The sequence below is a fragment of the Hylobates moloch genome, unplaced genomic scaffold, assembly GCF_009828535.3.
Source record: "Hylobates moloch isolate HMO894 unplaced genomic scaffold, HMol_V3 SCAFFOLD_24, whole genome shotgun sequence".
NCBI lineage: Eukaryota > Metazoa > Chordata > Mammalia > Primates > Hylobatidae > Hylobates > Hylobates moloch.
In genome coordinates, this window is record NW_026652299.1 from 26,980,873 (window position 1) to 27,002,157 (window position 21,285).

General features: G+C 37.9%; 1 protein-coding gene across 1 annotated transcript in view; it reads right to left on the reverse strand.

Annotated features, from left to right (window-relative positions):
- CLASP1 (cytoplasmic linker associated protein 1) overlaps positions 1-21,285 on the reverse strand; it is a 301,973-nt gene that overhangs the window by 70,849 nt on the left and 209,839 nt on the right. The window contains exons 23-29 of the mRNA XM_058434402.1: positions 15,285-15,392; positions 10,805-10,867; positions 8,943-8,945; positions 7,515-7,618; positions 5,663-5,686; positions 4,105-4,349; positions 1,054-1,117 (exon numbers count right to left, since the gene is read on the reverse strand). Of these exons, the coding sequence (XP_058290385.1) occupies positions 1,054-1,117; positions 4,105-4,349; positions 5,663-5,686; positions 7,515-7,618; positions 8,943-8,945; positions 10,805-10,867; positions 15,285-15,392 (611 nt within the window). The remainder of the gene's footprint in view (positions 1-1,053; positions 1,118-4,104; positions 4,350-5,662; positions 5,687-7,514; positions 7,619-8,942; positions 8,946-10,804; positions 10,868-15,284; positions 15,393-21,285) is intronic.

A 21,285-nucleotide genomic window follows, 5' to 3' on the forward strand; every position in this document is an offset into this window, starting at 1 on the left:
GGCTGGGACCATATCTTCTTTTCTATATCCCTGCCCCAGAGCAGGTACTCAGTAAATGTTAAATGACTGGGTGAATGAATGGGTGGATGGATGTTTGATATTACAAGGATAATTCCTATGAGGAAGCAAGGATAGGAAAAGAAAGAAGATGATGATGACTAACTGGCTAGGCTCTCTGGCTGTCACAGGTTTCTTTCTTCCAGCAAGACTTGAAGGAGCCCATCTTTACTAGGAAAACTGTAGTTGAGCCTGCATGTCAGCATTAAAGATTTGCTTCTGCTCATTTAAGGTTCTATCCATTTCCATACCTTACTTTCGTCCACCAAAAGCATCTAATAGCCTCTAAGGGCCTTATCCCTAACAACAGTATTTAAAATCTAGACTCCAAGTAAACTTCTGTAAAAATACCCTGTCTCACGTCTTTTCCACCACCCCTGGAAAGTGTTCTGTCCCATACTCACGGGCGTTTCCCCCTCAGCTGGGACTCTCTCATCAAAAAAAGCATTCCTCAGGCTTAGTGTTCCCTATGGCCCTCAGGAGGTGTGGGCACCAACTAAGTGATCCCCATTCAGCAAGTTCTTGGGAACGGCAAAATCCTATTTTACGAAATAACCTGGTATTTTTTCTATCTTGCCCTAAACGGACATATTCTACATGGGATACAAAAATAATTACATACTTATTTTCTTCACTACTATAACATTAAAAAATGCATGATATTATAATATAATCTTATACCCTAGCACCTACCTCACTGTTTGGCTAAGAGGAGACGTACAAAAATATTTGCTGAATATAAGAAAGACCATCTGATTCTCTCCCTGATAACGTTTACTTGAAACATACTTATTTAACTTGAAATTTTATGCACATTTAAGTTTCCAAGAATTCTGTTTTTAAAAGATGTAACATACACTAGTGCTGAAACTGGTGTGACTCCGTAAGGTCGGAACTGCACTATTGGGAATTCTCTCTCATTCTTGGGTAGTATATCACACAGAACACACAGACATGCAGGGGGAAAGATAGGGCAGGCATGACTTCCAGACTTACCTTGCTATGAGGGTCAGCAAACATCCGAGTGAAGATCTCACATAACCTTTTCAGTTCAACTCGACTAGAAGAAATAAAACAGAAATCAATGAATTTACTACTTTTATTATTTTTGAGACAGGGTCTCACTCTATCACCCAGGCTGGAGTGCAGTGGTGCAATCATAGCTCACTGCAGCCTTGATCTCCCAAGCTCAAGTGATCCTCCCAGCTCAGCCTCCCGAGTAGCTGGGAGGTACACACTACCACACCTGGGTAATTTTTTTGATCAGTCAACTACATAAGCTTTACATAATTCATATCTACATAACAATGTTTTTTCACAAACTCTTAATTTATAGCTAAATCAAATAGGAATATAAAACCAGAGATTTGCTGTCATTTTAAGATGAGGAAACTAAGACTGAGTGATTTACTCAAGCTGACACATCTGGAAGTGACAAAGCCATGCACCAAATCCTTTTCATTTTATCCCAGCTGTGTTTTCCACATGCCACAATTGAAAAGCAATGGAATAAAGTTTAAAAAGCATGTTTATCCTGCATTGTAATGAGAGGTACAAAACAAAAAAGGGAAAAAACAAAACAGCATGTGTTTCAGGGTCAGACAGACCTGGATTTTAATCTCAGTTCTGCTGTGAATAAGGTTCTCTGGGCCAGGTGCAGTGGCTCACACCTGTAATCCCAGCACTTTGGGAGGCCAAGGCAGGTGGATCACCTTAGGTCACCAATTTAAGACCAGCCTGGCCAATGTGGTGAAACCCTGTCCCTACTAAAAATAAAAAAATTAGCCAGGCATGGTGGCGGGTGCCTGTAATCCCAGTCACTCAGGAGGCTGAGGCAGGAGAATCGCTTAAATCCAGGAGACAGAGGTTGCAGTGAGCCGAGATCACGCCATTACACTTCAGCCTGGGCAACAAGAGTGAAACTCAGTCTCAAAAATAAATAAATAAAATAAGTAAGTACTGTGCTATCTTTAAGCCTGTGTTTTTCCTTATTGGTCAAACAGGATAAGGACCATGTCACGTGGCTGCTGAGAGGATTAAAAAAGATAACACATTGTACCTTCTACTGTACCTAGGACAAAGCAAACACTCATTTCACATTGGTGCCCTTTGTCTTTTCTGATCCTTGACTACCACCAAGTCCCATGTTTAAAGTTTGATAGAAGGGTCCTCTCTTCCACAAATCATCCCTGATTAATGCCCTCTTATATGGATGAGACAGTTGGTTCAAGGACCCTTCAATATTGTTAACGACGTAACCTAGATTAGACCAATGCCAATCAACAGATTCCTAGAAATTATTCAATGGGTACTTGGTGAACACTAAGAATCTACAAGGTGGGACCACCAGGGATTAAACACATTCTTGAGGAACAATCGCGACAAGTCATCTTCTGCTTTGACAGGTCACCAAAGTGTCACAGGATGCCTGCGTTTCAGAAGGCACATGACAAAACTTTCTGTATCATCTTCGTGAACAGACAAATAATGGGGGCAGGTATGAGTACAGGAGGGTGGAGTCAGACTGCCTGAAGAGCCACAGTGAGAGCTGAGCAACTTATCAGCCAGTGCTCGGCCTTACAGAACCCAAGAGGGATGCCCATCTATGACCGTTAACTTATCTTATAAAAATTATCCAAAGGATAAAGTAGACTGCATTTCATGTATTCTAAGTTGCCCATTTCTTAATTCCCATTCACATCTCCTTTCTCTCGTTTTCACATCTCTGTAATTGAGTCATCTTATAATCAATGACATTTTTGTACTGTTATGGTTTAATATGCAGCATTAATTAAAGGGCTAAAAATAAGGGTGTGTCTATGGTGCCTTAGATTTGACAAAATATGATATGACCACATACTTTTTTCGTATGTGTAACACATGCTTATTTTAGAAAATTTATAAAACAGAAACAAAGAAAAAAGCAAAAACGATCCATCTAAAAGACAATGCTGTTACTATTTTCGAGTGCTCCATTTTGTTATCTCATCATGTACGTTTATAAGCTACATATATGCACATGCGTATCAAAATTTTCCAGACTAAGACTGATAACATTTAATCCAAGACCCTAAAGTATAATGAACCATACTAACCTGCAGAGTTGTTTTATTTTATTTTTTAACCTGAATTGCATACTGTACACCAAGATTTCTCAAATAACATCTACTGGACAAATATAAAACAGAAGGGAACCAAATATGGGGTCTTTTTTTTTGAGACAGGATTTCGCTCTGCCACTCAAGCTAGAGTGCAGTGGTGTAATCAATAATGCACTGCAATCTCCAACTCTGGGCTCATGTGATCCTCCTGCCTCAGCCTCCGAAGTATCTGGGATTACAGATGCATATCACCACATCTGGCTAATGTTTTAACTTTTTTGTAGAGATGGGGTCTCCCTTTGTTGCCCAGGCTGGTCTCGAACTCCTGGACTCAAGTGCTCCTCCTGCCCTGGCCTCTCAAAGTGCTGGGATTACAGGTATGAGCCACTGTGTCTACCCTAAATCTTTTATCAGCCTAATAAATTATAGAATATTTGCCAGATGGGCTGGGTGTGGTGGCTCATGCCTGTAATCCCAGCACTTTGGGGGGTGAAGGCAGGCAGATCACGAAGTCAGGAGTTCGAGACCAGCCTAGCCAATATGGTGAAACCCTGTCTCTACTACAAATACAAAAATTAGCCGGGCGTGGTGGTGTACACCCATAGTCCCAGCTACTCAGGAGGCTGAGGGAGAAGAATCGCTTGAACCTGGGAGGCGGAGGTTGCAGTGAGCCAAGATCGCGCCACGCATCCAGCCTGGGTAACAGAGAGACATTCCATCTCAAAAAAAAAAAAAAAAAAAAAAGTGAAGAAAAAAAGGATATTTGCCAGATATTTCAAAGCCTCTGCATGGCAAGGACTGTGTCTTAGTCATCTTGGTACCTTTAGTGCCTGTTCCTGCAAGCAGACCTCTTGAAGACTCCATTAATTATAGGAAATCCCTTTAAGCCCCTGAAGAGTCCAACAGGGGATTCAAACTTAGCTCATATTCTTGCTGTGGTCCTCACCTCAGTGTTCTTTGGCTCTTCAGTAAGTTCTGCAGGCCCAGAAGCCCTTCTTTCCTTTCTGACCAGTTTGAACTAGCACAGTGGTTGAGAACTTCTGCTACATCCTCAGTCTGCCGCAGATAATGGGGAATGCCACCATTCCTGGAGCCATATGAGCGCTCAGAGCAAACACTTGAGGCATCACTGTTGGCATCATCGTCAGAATACATCCCATACGGCTCATATCTCCTCCTCACAGGCTTCTTCTGACAGGTCCAATGAGGGATGGGAGTGATTGAGGAAGAAACAGAAAGGTGAAATGACTGTGAGTCATACCAAACAAAATCGACAACGAAGAGTTAAGTGTAAAAAGACACATGCACACACACACTTTTCCTGTGCTTATAGATTAGGGAAATAAAAACAGAAAAGCAGTTTTCCATTAGGTACAATAGCTAATAAGCAAAGCACTCTGTAGTAGAGGGGAAAGAGTATGGCCTCTAGTACAAAGTGTGTAGACTTTACAGGAAGACAGATCACAATCTTGGTGCCAACACTGACTGGGCTGCATGACTTCTGAAATCCTCCTAGGCCTTTTGCTTCAGTTTCCCCATCTTTAAGACAACAATAATTAAACCTATCATACAGGCTTGTTGTGAGGATTAAATGAAATTATATGTTAAATATTTCAGCTGGGCACCTGGCACAATGTAAATACGTGCAGCCAACAGCCCCTCCCCAGTCAAAAGCAATATATCTTGAGCATGGTCTATGGGTAAACTTGTGTGAATATTTATGTTTCCTAAAAAAGTCAGAATTTGAAATGTCAATGGCAGAAGCAGCCCACGTAAAAGGATTCCTAAGTCATCTCCCTCTGTTGCCCAGGCTGGTTTGGAACTCCTGGCCACTTTTATTAAAGACTTAGGGTTTTGAAACACAAATAGGCTTCTTTGAAAGTAGACTGTAATACCCACTTTGTTCATTTCTCTGACCCTGAATACAAAACTGTTACACCCACAAATATGATAGAGCAGCAACTATAGAAAATTGATAAAAACAAAACAAATAGCTATTGGCTTAAACCATACAAATACACTTTTCTAATAATATGGCGTATTGTTATTAATCCAACTTGCTCAGGACTGTTCTGCCTTAAGCCTATTGTCATAATTATTAATAGCATCCCCCTTTTAATCTCAAAAGCATTTTTGTTTGGATAATAAATTACATGGTCACACAAAATCCAGATTCCTAAAATAAGAAAAATGTTGATAAATCCATTCATGAAATCATGACGATGTAAGAATAGGCACAAACTGAGTTAATAAAATGAAACACTACTAGGCAAAGGAGCAGAGCTTGACATTCAAAATAAATACTAAAACAGATGTACATGAAAGGTGGCTGACTCCACCTGAATAAAGACAACAATGACGGTGAATCACTGTTATGATTCAACAAAATCATATTTCAGACCAGAATTTCTATACTACATTTTTTGGTTTTCACTAGCTTCTAAGAGAAATATACTTGCAACAGAAGAAATAAAGTTGTAAAACAAAAGTTAAAGCACTGGTACCTTGCTCCTGGAGTCTCCTAACAGCTGTAGGCAGGAAAATATTGGAGGATGGGGAAAAAGCATAGAGAATTATGTCAGAAGCATATGTAGGGATTGCTCTTGCAACACAAGTGTACAGCAAAACATATCTTAGCAAACCAAAAATACAGGTTAGCAAGCGTTTCATATCAAGCGAATAATAATAAAGAATGCTTTCAAAATGGCATTTCCTAACCCTCCTCCATGTCTCACAAGACCTTCTGGTAACTTGCTGTAATTCTTTGCTAAAACTTTTCCCATATCGGTGAGGCAAATCTCTAAGGTCACCATTAATTCTACTATCTATTCCTCTGAGACATTCTGTCTGGCGCCGTGGTGTCTATTCAGTGAGGCAAAGATTCTGTACCATTTCTGTGTTTTCTCTTCAGAAGCAGGTCACTTGAAGAGACTAAACAGTTTGGACAAAAAGTAACAAGGGCAGCATGAATCTAATGGGAGCTAGAGCTCAGAGAAAAGCTCAAGTCAAGTTAAGCCAAAGCTCAAACTCTCAAGTCCTATTCCGCCTCCTAGAACTTTATACACAGTCCCTTATGCAGTTCTTTAAAGAACTAAGAAATTCCCCTGCCTTAAGGGGAAGTCTCAACTAAGGGTTTCACATCCATCATTTCCCACCCCTTTGACCTCCACTTCCCAGGGTCTCTGAACGAGTAAGATACAGATTCTAAATGCTGCAACTTGGAAGGACAAACAGCTTCAGATAATTCTGTTCCAGCTCTTGACTCTTAAAGCCATGGTTAGAGCAGTTATCCTGAACTCTAGCACCTGCTGGAAAAAAGTCTTTCTATACATAAGGCTGAGGAATACAGGTGGCCAGGCAGCTTGCCTACAGGAAAAGCATTATTGGAGCAGCAAACTGCTCACAGACACTTGTCAAAGAACCTGACTGGGCAGGAATAAATGAGGGCAAGACAAGAAGGAATGAAAACTGGAATCACCATAGCCATAAACTATAAAATGTTGATCTGACAAAACATGGCTGGATTAAAAACTTCAGAGTCTGAGAGCAGGATATTACATACTTTTTTTCCCTTACAAGAGAATAAATCTTAAAACATCAAGAGCAAGGCCAGTGATCAGACAGTTCTAAAGAACATCCATTTCAAATGCTGAGCACATAAACCAGAATATGCAAGAGACTTGTGACTAGCTGAAATGCATCTTTAAAAAGCAATCTGACCACAAGCTGATTCTACTAAGGAACTTTTTGGTATAACCAAAAAAATTAAAAGATCCATGATCATTTATGTTTTTCAGATATTACACTATAATGATGCAAAAACATATTCCACCATTGCTTCACATCCTCAAAGATTTAGGAAAAACAACATAAAATCAAACAGACAAGATAATAGAATAAATGCAAGATTTTCAAACCTCAAACTCTATTACCTATTATAATAATAATATGTCTAGGTTATGCCATCAAAGTCTGTAAAGCAATAGAAGCAACAGAATGGAAAAAAGGAAACGCCAGAAAAAAAAAAAAAAAAACATGGTTAAAAAGAAAAAAAGAAGCCCAATGACATCTGAGAAGTCCAGGGTCATCAAAAGCTCCTTGATACTGAAGAGCACAGATAAGAAATACTTGACGCTAATATTTTCTGTAAAGTCCATTTTCACTTATATTTGTGCAGAGGTAAAAGTTTAAGGAGCAAACAATAACAATATAAATTTACCCAACATTAACACAATTTTAAAGAGTGTCAAAGATGATTTAACAACCTGATTTGGGGGCAATTTCCTGTTAAGACAGAGAGAAATGCAGATGAGTATTTCAAAAAGACTCTGTGTACATACATACTGTGCCTCTTACCAAAGCATCGGCAACAGCAGCTTCAAGATCTGTACTTGTGCTCAGAACTCTCATGGCATTCACAGAACCAGGTATTCTTCCTGGCTGGCCAAGCCCAAACCGATCTATTTAAAAAACAAAAGCAAAAGATGTGTCACTTTAATTCAAATTATCTCAATTCCTTGCAAGGACTACTGCCTCTTCCCACCAAGTAGACAGAGGCACTGAAAAGTCTCTAGCCAATTTTAACTACACTTGACTTGTTTACGAGTGGTAGAGGTTAAGCTGTTCACATTTAATGCTATCGTGCCACAAAGCACTGTCACTTGAAATTGTCCAAACATGGTATTTTATTATTGAAAAGTTTCTGAGATATGAGAGGGAAGCGGGAACTTATTATAAAAGGGAGCCGGGCTATGAGTTGAGTCTTTTAATCTATTTAGCTTTCCCTGTAGAGGCAAGTGGCCTTGATGTTTGGTCAAACTAATTAGAAAGCTTCATGGTTTCATAAGAGTTCTAATGCAATGTGTGGTAAAAACTTAAAATTTGAAACAAATGAATTAAATGGATTTCTGTGCAAATTTTTATTAGTGTCACTACTGTTTAACTATTGCTAAGCTCATTTAATTTTAGATCCTTGTTTGTCATGATGCCTGTGTCAACAAAAATTACTTAAAAATCAATTTATTAAAATTATTTAATAATCACTAAAAAAATCTAGCACTTTCACTGAAGAACATTAAAAATTTAGATAATATTAGCATAAGTTTTACCTGGGTTCCTCAAATAATTTAGAATGGCAATTTTTATACAGATAAACAAATAATAGAAAGAATCCAACGAATTTACAACAAATTTAGTAGTTCAAACAACTATTTTAAGCTTATTTGTGATCATGGAAATGAAAACTCACTTTTTAAAGTCCCATTAAATCAGCTGACCAACCTTCCTTAGGAAGTGCTGGAGATTAAAACTATATACTAGGAGAAAGGCAGCGTGAGTCGTATCTTCGTTAAGTGTGTTGTACATTATCTACTAGTAAAAAATTTCTTATTTAAAAGTCTAATGTATAAAAACCTTTGGAAGAAAAATGTTAAGATAAAATATTTTCTCTGTGTTAACAAATAAGACATCGTTTGGACAAGGAAAATCTCTATGTTAGCTATATTCTGGAAGCATCTAGACTAAAAGGGAAGCTAATATCTATTTTACATGAATTGATCTTTCCTATAAAACAATGTATTTAAAATTTTAGATATGTAACAAGACAGTGCCTACAAAACTGGTGAACTTAAAAAGTGAATTGTTATTTAGCTTTTTTAAAATGTCAATTTCAAAACATTATACCTTCCACCACCACAGAAAGGGAGAAAAATTTAAACACTGCTAATCAATAGTTATATAGTCATGAATTTTTAAAAAAGAAACAAAAACTGTATGTTATACTACCCCCTTTTTTAATGCATTTGCTGGTCTTTCCAACTGTCATCTTAACCATTATGTTTAAAAGGTAATGTGCCATATAAACTAAAAAAGGCCATTAAAAATTACATTTATCTATATTTATCAGTTGAAATATGAAACAAGTGTAAATGTGAGATTTACTATGCACACATAGTTTTATAGATGATCTTTGTTCAAGTTTTTTTTTCATTAAAAAAGGGTAGATAGTAGGAGACTTATGAGTAACAGAATGAAAGTAATTCAATTATAAGCCATTAAAAAATTACCCAGCATAAACTTAAATAAAATGAAGTCTAATAAAATTAAAAAAAAAAAAAATCTCATGCCAGCAATTCTTGCTCCAGGGAATATACAGATTTTTTCAGATACAAAATTAAAACTATAAGAACAATGCAATTATTCTGTGCTTCCAAGATGCATACAGCTTTGCCATACACAGTGATTATAGATCATTTGATATATATCACAGACAATTTGAATTTCAAATCTTAAGGGGAAATGTTTATCTGTATCTAAGCAAAACTATAAGCTTTATGTTTTCACCAGAGCAAAATCTGTTCCATATTCTCAAGGCTCTGATACTATTACGAAGTTTGATTTTTCCAAGAGATGAATACATATGACTGTGCTCTCAGTCTGGCCCCTAATCTTCAGGGAAATGTACATAATCAGAATATATAGGAGGCTGGGCATGGCGGCTTTGCCTGTAATCCCAGCACTTTGGGAGGCCAAGGTGGGTAAATCGCTTGAGCCCAGGAGTTTTGAGACCAGCCTGGGCAACACAGTGAAATCCCGTCTCTACAAAAACAACAAAAACTAGCTGTGTATGATGGCATGCACCTGTAGTCCCAGCTACTTGGGGGGCTGAGGTGGGAGGATCGCTTGAGCCCAGGTAGTAGAGGTTGCAGTGACCCAAGATCACGCTACTACACTCCAAGCCTGGGCAACAGAGTGAGACCCTGTTTCAAAAACAAAAAACAAAAACAAACAAACAAACAAAAGCATAGGGGGCTTCATTTAGAGGAAGAAAAGAGAAAATACCAGACTCGGTGAATTGGTAACAATTGTCACCATCAATGGTCTGCAAATTCATAGATTATGCCTTACTCAATTGAGAAAATTGTAGTCATTAGGGACTGTTAGCATATAAAAATAGTGCCAGTTAAATCTAACAAATTGATGTATTACTGTATGCTTACTTTTTGCCACTGTGGCTAACCAGTGGATGTTGAGTATTGCTAAACAGAGCCGCGAGAGCATGTTTGGGGTTTGCAGGCTACAAAGGATACCTCTGGCCTGACTTGATTACCTGAATCCTGATCTTGTTTTTCCATAAAACTTTGAGAACAATACACTTCTTTTCATACATATGAAATTATGTACGCTATAATTTGCAGTGCTGTTAACTAAATGGTACCTTAAAAATGTGAACTTGACATCAATAACTAGCATTAATATTTGACAGTTTATTCGGAGTAAAGACTTTGGAAGGGAAAGAATCTGTTGGGTGATATCCATGCCCCCTTGCCCCACAGGAACCCTAAATAATACCTAATTTTGGTTATTTTCCTGGGGACAGAGTGGCAGGAAGGGAATTACTTCCCTGTTGTTTTAACGTAAATATGAACACTGGAGAAACGATGTTGTCAAACAGGCTATAAAGCATCTACAGCCTATTAACAGAACTATAATCATTCAATAACTTAAAAAAATTAAAGCACATTGGGGAAAAAATATGAGGTGCATACATGCCAAGTGCTAGCCGACACAGATGAAAACAAATGTTAACATGGGTGTGAAACTAGAACATATGAAGAAGCCAAGTCATGCAGTTAGCACTTGTTCACCTGACTGCCCAACAGATTCAGCAGTGGAGAGAGCACTAGTGGACCTGGAATGACGTCGAGAGGCTGCAGGTAAAAGGAATGGCAACACCCACAGGATTAACACAGAAGTACCAGAGACAGAAAATGCCACAGTCCAGAGGAAATGCAGGGACTGCTACCAACAAGGCCATGTTTTCTCATGAGAAGAAATGGTGCTGGATATGAATGGACAGCAAGTGCCAATCCCCAAACTTTACAGTGGCCAGCTGGCTCTCGCACAGCTATTAAACACACAGGCACAACAAAGGCTCTCTTAAAGGTGCTCCAAACTAAGTATGCATCAACCAACTCGGACTCCAGGGTTATATTCACGCCATGAAGCGTCTATCAGCCAGTATGGACATATGCAACATGAAGAACAGCAGGAGTCACAGAGCACCATCTACATCCCAGAGCGGAACGGCAGTAAGACGGATTGTTAACTCAGCTCACGAGATGTTTTACCAGTATGTGATGCATATGCAACCATGCACCAAAAACAAGCATAGAAGTTCATAATGTTACTTCAACGGAAATAAAATAAAATCACAGGAAGGGGGTTCAACAGTTGGAATTCCATTTTCCCCAGTCAAAATGTTTGTTGTTCTGTTGCATGAATATCCTAATTATTATTATTACTATTGTTTTGAGACTAGGTCTCACTCTGTTGCCCAGGCTGAAGTGCAATGGCACAATAATGGCTCTCTGCAGCCTTGATTCCCCAGGCTCAAGCAGATCCGCCTGCCTCAGCCTCCCAAGTAGCAGGGACTACAGGGATGTGCCACCACATCCGGCTTTGTTTTTTTTTTTTTGTAGAGACGAGGTCTCCCTATGTTGCCTGGCTGGTCTCAAACTCCTGGGCTCAGGCAATCTGCCCGCCTCAGCCTTCCAAAGTGCCATATCCTAATTATTAGTACTTGTGTAATTGTTGGAATTTAGCTGTATTAAGTTTAATGATCTTCCTTGGAGAGGCAGTTACAGTACACTGGTTATGAGTACCAGCTCAGTAATGCAATTGTAAATGCTCGTTGGATCACAACTAGCCATAGGACTGACCTTGGGCAAAGTACTAAATCTATCTGTGTCTCAGTATCTTGTTTGTAAAATGGTGCTAATAATGGTTAATGGTACCTACCTCTTGGGAGTTACTGAGTGGATTAAAAGAGACTATAAAGCACTTAAACACTGGTTAGTAGTGTTGGGTGGTGCTCGTGGTGGCAGTAACAGTTAAGAGCAACCTCCAATTTACAATCTGACATTATAGTACCATTTTATTAACAAGTATTCTTAACGAGCACATTACTTCATCAACCTGAGGAAACACATGCTAAATTCTGTCCTCGTGGAGAGAAAACAACTTTTAGAAATAATTATGAAATAAAGACTTGGTTCAACACATTAACTTATTGACTGGAGTTCCATGCAACATATGGCTTTTCCTTAACCTCAGGAAAAACAAAAGATAATATGCTTCCATTCATTACTCTGAAAAATTCACAGTGATTATACCACAGAAAATTTATAGGTTTAACAAAATAATACTGAGCAGTGCTACATTTTATCCGTACTACTAAAGTATTCTGTACATGTTAACGCTCTCACATTCAGTCATAAAATATCAGTACCTCAAATTCTTCAATATAATTCTTAAGGTCCATGTTACTTTATGAAATGTGCATCTCTATGGTACATGTGGTATTAAATAGCAAAGATTACCTGGCAATTTTTACCGGCTTGCAAAAAAAGGAAAATATCCCTTTCTCAAGATTCACAAAAATTAAAACTAAATTGGCAAAGAATATTATAAAATTATCACTTTCCCTAAATAAGGAAGTTGGTAAAATATCTTGTGTTAAGACTGAAGCAAACTATACATTTTTGTACAAGCACATCACTATCTTGATAGTTCAGACTGAAATAGTTTTTAAGCAGTACCTGATATGTAGGTTCCTTATAAAGTGGTCCTTTGGTTCAGTTTCAACAGAATATTCTAAAAAAAAATCTGTCATGCCATGAGTCCTCTGTCACATTCACAAGTTAACACCCAACACTGGAATCCAAGGTAGACCCACTTATGTGAAAGCCTAATTTACAGCAGCCCTAGAGCCCTTAATTTCCCTTAATCAAAAATTATCACCATAACCATATATACTCATACCATCAAAATGGTCCAAAACAATAAAAATGCAAACTTAAAAATATATATTCACTAGAATATAAGTACTTTCATTCTTTTTTTGCTGTTTTTGTTAAAGAGTTGGCTACATAAGTGGATTCAAAGAAGCACTGACACACAATCTCACTAATTTCCAAAAAGGGTGGGAAGAGATTATTAAAATGAATGAGCTAAAGAAGGAACCTTCAGAGGATGTGTAGTAAGCTCCTCTGAGGACAACAACCTTCTGGGATATATCTTTGAGTTCCCAGGTCCTAAACCCAGGCCTGGAAATAAATGACTCAGAAACATCTTCTAACCCCCCACCCCAAGAAGCCTCAGAACAAGCATTTAATATATTTTCGAGGAACAGATGAAAGACATTGAATTATCCGAACTACTTCCAAATGAAGCAGGCTTGAAGTCAAACCTGAATTCAAACCCTGGATCCACTATGTAGCTGCCTGATCTTGAGAAAGTGGCTTATTCTCCCTAAGACTCTGATGATGATAATACCTGTCCCAGAGGATGAACAGCGACCACAAGGCATTATGCCTGCTGACTGCTCCAAATGGTGTGCGTACACATGAGCAATGCTGTTGTTCTTGCTGGACACAAGTTTTAGGGTTAGGTTTAACCCAAGGTGGGGAAAAGCATGATACAAAAATTTTAGCTCGAAGAACTTAACTATTGCCCTGACCACAACAGAAGACATGTGCTGATGCTAGAGTTTTTGAGGACCCACACCTTCTGCCTTGGTAGTGGCAATTACACATTTCAACATTCTGGGTTGTCACCAAGACAGCTAAACAGATCCATTTAACCAAACAATGTACAAAATGGACAAGATTCACTCAACCACTTAGAGTTCAATTAGGATCTCAATAATTCAGCACACCTTGCCTGCTCCACATGCCAGATTCCAAAGGATGCTTCCATGGACAGTATCAAAAATAACAGTACATATTTGAAAGGAAAACACTGAATTGCTTCTAAGTGACAAAATAACCAATAAAGGATTGTTTACTCATAAATAGGTTGTTCAGAAGGTCAAATAGTGAGCAAGGATGCAAAGATATACAGCCTTAATTTAAAAGGAAAAATCACCAGTTCATTCAGAAAAAAAAAAAAAAAAAAAAACATCACTGCCACCTCTGATTATTGAGAATTCTGCTGTAATGCTTCAGACTGCTGTGGAATAGGTGACATGCAATAGGTAAGCTGCCCCACTCAAGGGCTCATGCTAACAAGGTGGAACACCTCACAACAGGTATTGCCTCCCTAAATCACGGGGACCATCTAGCAGGGCTTTGGCATCTGGTTACCTGTTCTTTTTCAGAATCTCATAAAGGACAATGGGTCATAAAGAAATATATCTAGATTTTGATTACCGATACTGACTAGGGGAAAAAGATCAGAAGAAGTGAATAACATTAGAAGGAGCTAGGTAGAGGCAAATATTAAGACCTTATGCTTTTGATTTAACATCACTCTTTCGTAGTGACATGTATAGCTTTCAAAAGACCAGTTACATAAATACATAGTTAAAATTAACAGACTGCTGGAGTCCACAGATCCACATAATTTCAGGTTTAGGTCTAATTATTATAAAATGAGTTCTACGTTTATGCTTATCAAGAGGAAAATGGACATCTGTACAGCACTTAACATGGCAAGCAGCCAAAAATAATTATTGAAGAATACAAAATATTCCCTTTCACAAAAGTATGTGTTGACAGATGTGACCGATGTTTTTTGGGGATCGACACTTTATACTAACTAAAAAGGGTTTATTATGTGTTCATTTTAGAGACGGCAGGACTATTAACTCTAAAAAGAAAACTCATTTACTTTTCTAAACATTACCGCAATTGTACTTTTGTTCCTTCTTTGAATTAAATTACATATAGACTGATCTGTAGTAAAATTAAAGATAAATTGTAAAAATTCAATGACTAAGAATAAACTTTGGATTAACTTTACTTTTAAGCAGCAACTAACTTCGGCTGAGTTTTGCCTTAGGTTAGAAATTACCACACAGATGGGCTTGCCCGAGAGCAAGTAGTCATCAATGACAACAGTACAGAGTGAAGTGGTGTTTTTTTCCTCTAATATATAAAAATTCGAAGTTGCCAAAATTCAAGCATGCAGAGGGGGACAACAAGGGGTAATTAAGGAAGAGGAAAGAAAGAAGAAAGGATCACAAGGACAGTAGAGGAGGAAAAGCAGGTCATTCCACCTAGCAGTGTCTCGGACAAGCAGGGAAAGGAACTCTTTGCTCCTCAGCCAGCGCCTACGTGTACTCACCAAGTGGAGGAAAGCCCCGAGCAGGGCTTGTATCTCGGCTGCTCTCACGGCTGGTATCGCGGCTGCACCCCTGACTCATGCTGGGTCGAGGGATACGGCTGCTCCGTGCTAGTGTGCAGCATGAAGGGTTTCAGAGAAGGTGAACAAGTTTAATGAAGACAGAAAAACTCACAAAATGTCAGTCACATTTGGTTAATGTAATTACGACATTGTTTGCGCTGGGGAGTTCTGATGACTGAGCCACCTATCCATGCTGAGGTCTCACTGACTGACGTGACAACAGGGGAGGGTTTGGGCAAAATGTGATTATGCTCAATACCTCAGAAAGCTGTGAATTTCAGTATGAAGGTGAAATTACACCTAAATGTAAGAAGTGAAAAGAAATCTTTCCGAACAACAAACTGTCATCAGAAAATACAAGATCAAAAGCCTTTTAGAAACGATCAATTTTTATGAGTTTAGCAAACTTCTCAACAAGAGGACAAAAAACCAAAGCTGTATTCATATGCACTTGTTTCTTAGAAAGGTAACTTAATTTGGATTAACAAACAGAATAACCACACTGGTCACTGAAGTCCATGAACTTACCTAATGATAAGGAAGAGGGCTCACTGCTCCCAGGCTGGCCATCTTCACCAAGAGAAGCCATAAGAGTTGACACAACCAGAGAGAGAGCCTACCCACTCCAAGTAAGTGTGTAGATGCTTCAAACATATCCAATTCTCGAAACCAGCAGATACAAAAAGTGGGGACTGTTATCCTTTCCTTTACTGATCCCAACATTTTATCCCTGCTTTTTCCATGAAAATCCAAAAAGATCTGCCTGTGCTCTACCAAGCACCGCCACTGACCCAGTCTTTCACACTGCGTCTACAGCAAGTAGATCAATACGCTCAGTATTTGGGGAAAGATCTCTCCACTGACCTGAGAACAGCAAATAACTTTCTGATTATCTACGGATGAAGTCAATCATTCTCATGTTATAAAACACCGAGACTACAAGACAGAATTGCATGAATAGCCCAGGGTCTCATAATAACTGGGCTGTGAAGCTCAGAAAAGACTAGGATACCCTTGTTTCTCCATCTGAGAAAATGGAAATGCATTACTGGCAAAATATTCCAAAACAACCTTGTATACTGAATACATGTAGGTGGAATGCCTAATGTAATAGCTCATGCGGACAATATACGCTTCCATCTTGAGAGGATGGACTGGAAAAAATGTCAAGATATTTTAGAAACAATCAACTTGAATCACTGATATAAAAACAAGTATGTTTCTATACTGCAACAAGCATAGTCTATTATTTAAGAGCAAAGATTTATTATACAGCCAAAGTATAACAAGAATGTCTTATAAACCAGAATCATAACACTCCCTGATTAAAAAAAGAATACGAAAGGGAAAACTAAAGCCAACTTTCTATTGTGCTCAGCTGCTCAGTGCTAGAGTGGAACTAGACTCTGAAGGCATTTAAGTAATATCCAAATGCTTAGTACTGCTCAGGAAAAAAAAAAAAGAAAGTCAAGCGCAGGAACGTAATCTCAACAATCTAGACATAAAGGGCTTTATTGGGGGTTCACCAGAAATTCTTAAGCTCTCCTTAATTTTGCCAGAGTGATGTGAAAGCACTGAATTTTCACTCAAAGTCGTAGTGACTATTTAGTCAGCAATTCTTGATGACATTCTAAACAGCTCCTACAATGATGACAAAAGGAGATGCCAAATTAAATGCTTAAAAAACTAGGGAGCGTGTACTGGTTCTAACAATATGGACAACTTTCCTAGAATGCACACAGCAATACCACTCATCCTTAGAGAACTAATGCCAAATCTGAGTCAAAAAATGACCATTCCAGCTCCATGCTATCTCACTGGTCCAGCCACTTGGCCTCTTTGGGTCTCAAGCCTCCCATTAGGAAAACGAGGAAAAAGAACACGTCCCCTCATTTTAAATCAGCAGGTTACTGTGAGATAATGCACACACATAGGTATTTCCAAGTCCCTGGCTGAAGAGCACACGTGAAAATTTTGTTGTATTCCACTGCCCACTCCAAAACAAATAATAAAAAAGCTATAAAAGGTCTTGATAGTTGTTTAAACAAGTTCATGCTTAGCTGAGCATTTTCTTAATAGTTCTTGTCTGATTATTTCTGAATTCTTCCCAGCCCCATCCCCTTCCTTAAATTCATACACATGCTAGAACAACGGGGAAAAAAATGCTCTCTTTTTGGTCTGAGTCTGTTTCGTGAAGACAATAAAAAGCATTAACAGCAGTAAACAGATATGATCTGAAATAACACTATGCATAAATTTCTTAACAAGGTTTACCCCCCTCCGGTATTTCACCCAGAGAGAGTTCTTTCACCCATTCCAGCTGATTTTCTCGTTTAACATATGGCTAGTAGCAGTATAGAGAAAAATAATTCTGTCCATTTATGATTTTGTGAAAATATGGCCATAGTTATCCTAAACCTCAAGGGCTTTGGCATCATATACTCATCAAAGTAAATCTAGTGGTGACATCCATGGTTCAAATGTTAAATAATTTAAAATACAAGAGAAATACAAACTCACTTATACTACTACTTTAAAAGACAAATCTAAAAGGATTTAAAATAAGTATATTTATTTATTTAATTTCTTTTTTTTTTTTTTTTTTTTTGAGATGGAGTCTCACTCTGTCACCCAGGCTGGAGTGCAATGGCGTGATCTCGACTCACTACAACCTCTGCCTCCTAGGTTCAAGTGATTCTCTTGTCTCAGCCTCCCGAGCAGCTGGGATTACAGGTGCACGCCGCCACGCTTGGCTAATTTTTTGTAGTTTAGTAGAGACGGGGTTTCACCATGTTGCCCAGGCTGGTCTCGAACTCCTGAGCTCAGGCAATCCACCCGCCTTAGCCTCCCAAAGTGCTAGGATTACAAGTGTGAGCCACTGTGCCCGGCCTATTTTTTATTTTTGAGACAGAGTCTCCTTCTGTTGACCAGGCTGGAATTTGGTGGTGCAATCTCGGCTCACTGCAACCTCCGCCTTCCAGGTTTAAGTGCTTCTCCTGTCTCAGCCTCCTAAGTAGCTGGGATTACAGGCATGTACCACCACATCCAGCTAATTTTTGTATTTTTAGTAGAGATGGGGTTTTGCCATGGTGGTCAGGCTGGTCTCGAACTCCTGACCTCAAGGGATTCACCCACCTCGGCCTCCCAAAGTGCTGGGATTACAGGTGTGAGCCACTGCACCCGGCCTAAAATAAGTATATAAATGACTTTTTATAAATGAATTTATTAGGTGATCAAAACTAAAAGAAAAAAACCCACCAAAATAACTTGTCTCTTTAAGTGCCAAACTAAATGTTCTATGTGAAAATATGTTACAGAGGAGAAGGCATAAGAGGGAGAGACCAGGAAAACATACTTGTACTGTGAACTTCCTAAAAAAGCAGTATTCCTAGGTACCTCTGGGGTCTTCTGCTTACATGAAATGCTGGGAAGCCATAAGATACCCATTTGATTGGTTTACATTTCTTGATAGACACTCTACCCTACTTCAGTGTTTTAATGGTAATCTTGACTTCTACATCTTAAGGAAGGGTCCAACCAGGACTCATAAAAGCAGAATATAAGAGAATTAATAAAAACAACCAGAAGTTAAAGACATGAAATGTCTCTCTGGTCTAGACATTTTCATGTTTTGGTCTTAGACAGTAGTCTAATTTCACAGTTGAAATGAACTATTATTAATGTTTAATTATTTCAAAGTATTTTAACCAGAAAACCTTAACATTTAAAATACACACCCACAGAATGAAAGCTGCAAAAATATCAAATGTGTTTTCATAGCCTTTCCATAGAGGAGTGGGAGAAGGGAACAAGAACAAACTTCCAAAATATAATCACTATAGATACTAGTGATTTATGTGGCTTTATTGTATCTATAAAGTATTGTCTTTAAGACACACAGAAATAAAACTTAAAAATATATTTTCCTACTCAGATAGCTTATGAGGAAATAAATCACCAAGAAAAAAGAGTATCAGGGATATATTTTGCTTCTTGAATATTCAACAGGAATTACAGGCTGTTCTGCTTAAGAAAACCTAAATGCCAAAGAAGAGCCTTGGCATCAGTTTTAAAACAAATGAAAAAAGAAAATTTGTTAAGAAGTATCATTTCAAACAAAAAGAGGCATAGTTGAATCAAACACAATTTGTAGATAACTACGATTAATTCTCAGTGCAAATTCCAAACCTAGTTTAGCTATCATTAAAACTGTTGAATTTGTTGGTTTAGGAATTATAGAAAATATTCCTAAAAGATGTTCCTCCCCTTTTTTTCAACAATTATATTGAAAACTGCTATACAATGAGTCAAATGTTAAGAAACACAGGCATATATCCAGTATATACTAAATGATAATAGTAATATATAATCTATTACTGAATAATGCTATTATGTCTGCCACCCTATTAAATGCAATCTCTAAGCAATACCACAGGAAAAAAATGAAAATACATTTTATTCATATATTTTTCTTTATATGCATATAATCTCACAATGTGTGGAAATTTAAAGAAAATATCTTCTTTAATATAAGCTGTATGTATGACCTCAAAGCTCTACACGTAACTGATCCCTTTAATTAGCATCAAGGAAGTAACTTTCTTCAAATAATATTTCAAATAACTCTTTGGAAGGGAACAGGCTTAAGTTCCTACTGATGCTCCATAATACCTGTTTTAAAAACGTATAAAATATTGTCTTTTCAACTACACACAACACAAACTTCTTAGTTAAAACCATGGAACACATCAGAATTATGTTAGATAAACGAAGTTGGGTTATTCCCCAATTTCAAGAAGAAGATTAAAATGGCATCTTTAATAATATAAAAAGAAAAAAATCTCAAAACAGAAAAGAATCTTTAAATGTATAAAACTAACATGGATTGCAAACGGACATCCTATAAACTTAAACAATTAACTATGGAAAAAGACAGCTAAAACATAACACCTAGATTTAAAATCAAATGCATTTTCCAAACACAAATATGTTACAGCATCAGACATAAAATTCAGATATTCCAGCTGTGACCTTTTCTATGGTTGTATCCACATCAACACCCAAATAACCTGTCAGCTAAGACACCACACTATGCAATGCCAATAAAAAGTTGGCATCATAGAGATTTACTAAAACAAAGAAATACTTTCTACTTGCTTTGGAAACAGGATTTCAAATCAAATCTTATCCATTCTTAAATATCTTCTCCTGCCTTCTCGTAGCTAAGGTGGCCTTCAAAGACTTTCATGAGCTGGACTCTACCAGTCTCTGCCCCCAACTCCCACCCACTCTGACTTTCTTTACAGTAGCCAAATGAATTACGTATGGCTGCCTCTTGCCTGACTGCTTCTGCAGATGCTTCTCTCTCCTCTAGAAACCTTTCCCCTCATCTCCCCACCCGGACCAATCCCATCTTGTACTTCATAAAAACAGAACCCACTCTGGGCAGCCTTCCCCGGCAAGAAATCTGGGGTGGCCAAGGGTCTAAGATACTCCTTTTTTAGGTCATAGTTTTGATTATGTGAAGCACCCAGTCATAGTATTTGTCATACTGTCTTACATTTCCACCTCTCTCCAATAGATATCAAGCTTTTTGAAGTCAGAATCTAAATCTAACTCATGTATCTTCTAATTCTCAGGTCTAACAAAGTGCCTGGTACATCATAGTAAACATTGTTGATGAGATAAATGAATAAATGAGAAAGATAAGCCAACACAATTTAAGAATACAGTAGTCTGATTTTATATTAATACATTTTACCCTTAGGAAGTAAAGAAGTCATAGAGTATGAATTTAGATTTTTTGTATTATATCACAAAGACTTCTAAATTTTATATTTAAAAAGGTAGCGTATGAATTAGATTTTAATGGAGTAAAAGGTATTTAAGCTGCTGACAGTAATTCACATGATTCTGCACACTATTACAAAGAAACTAAGTA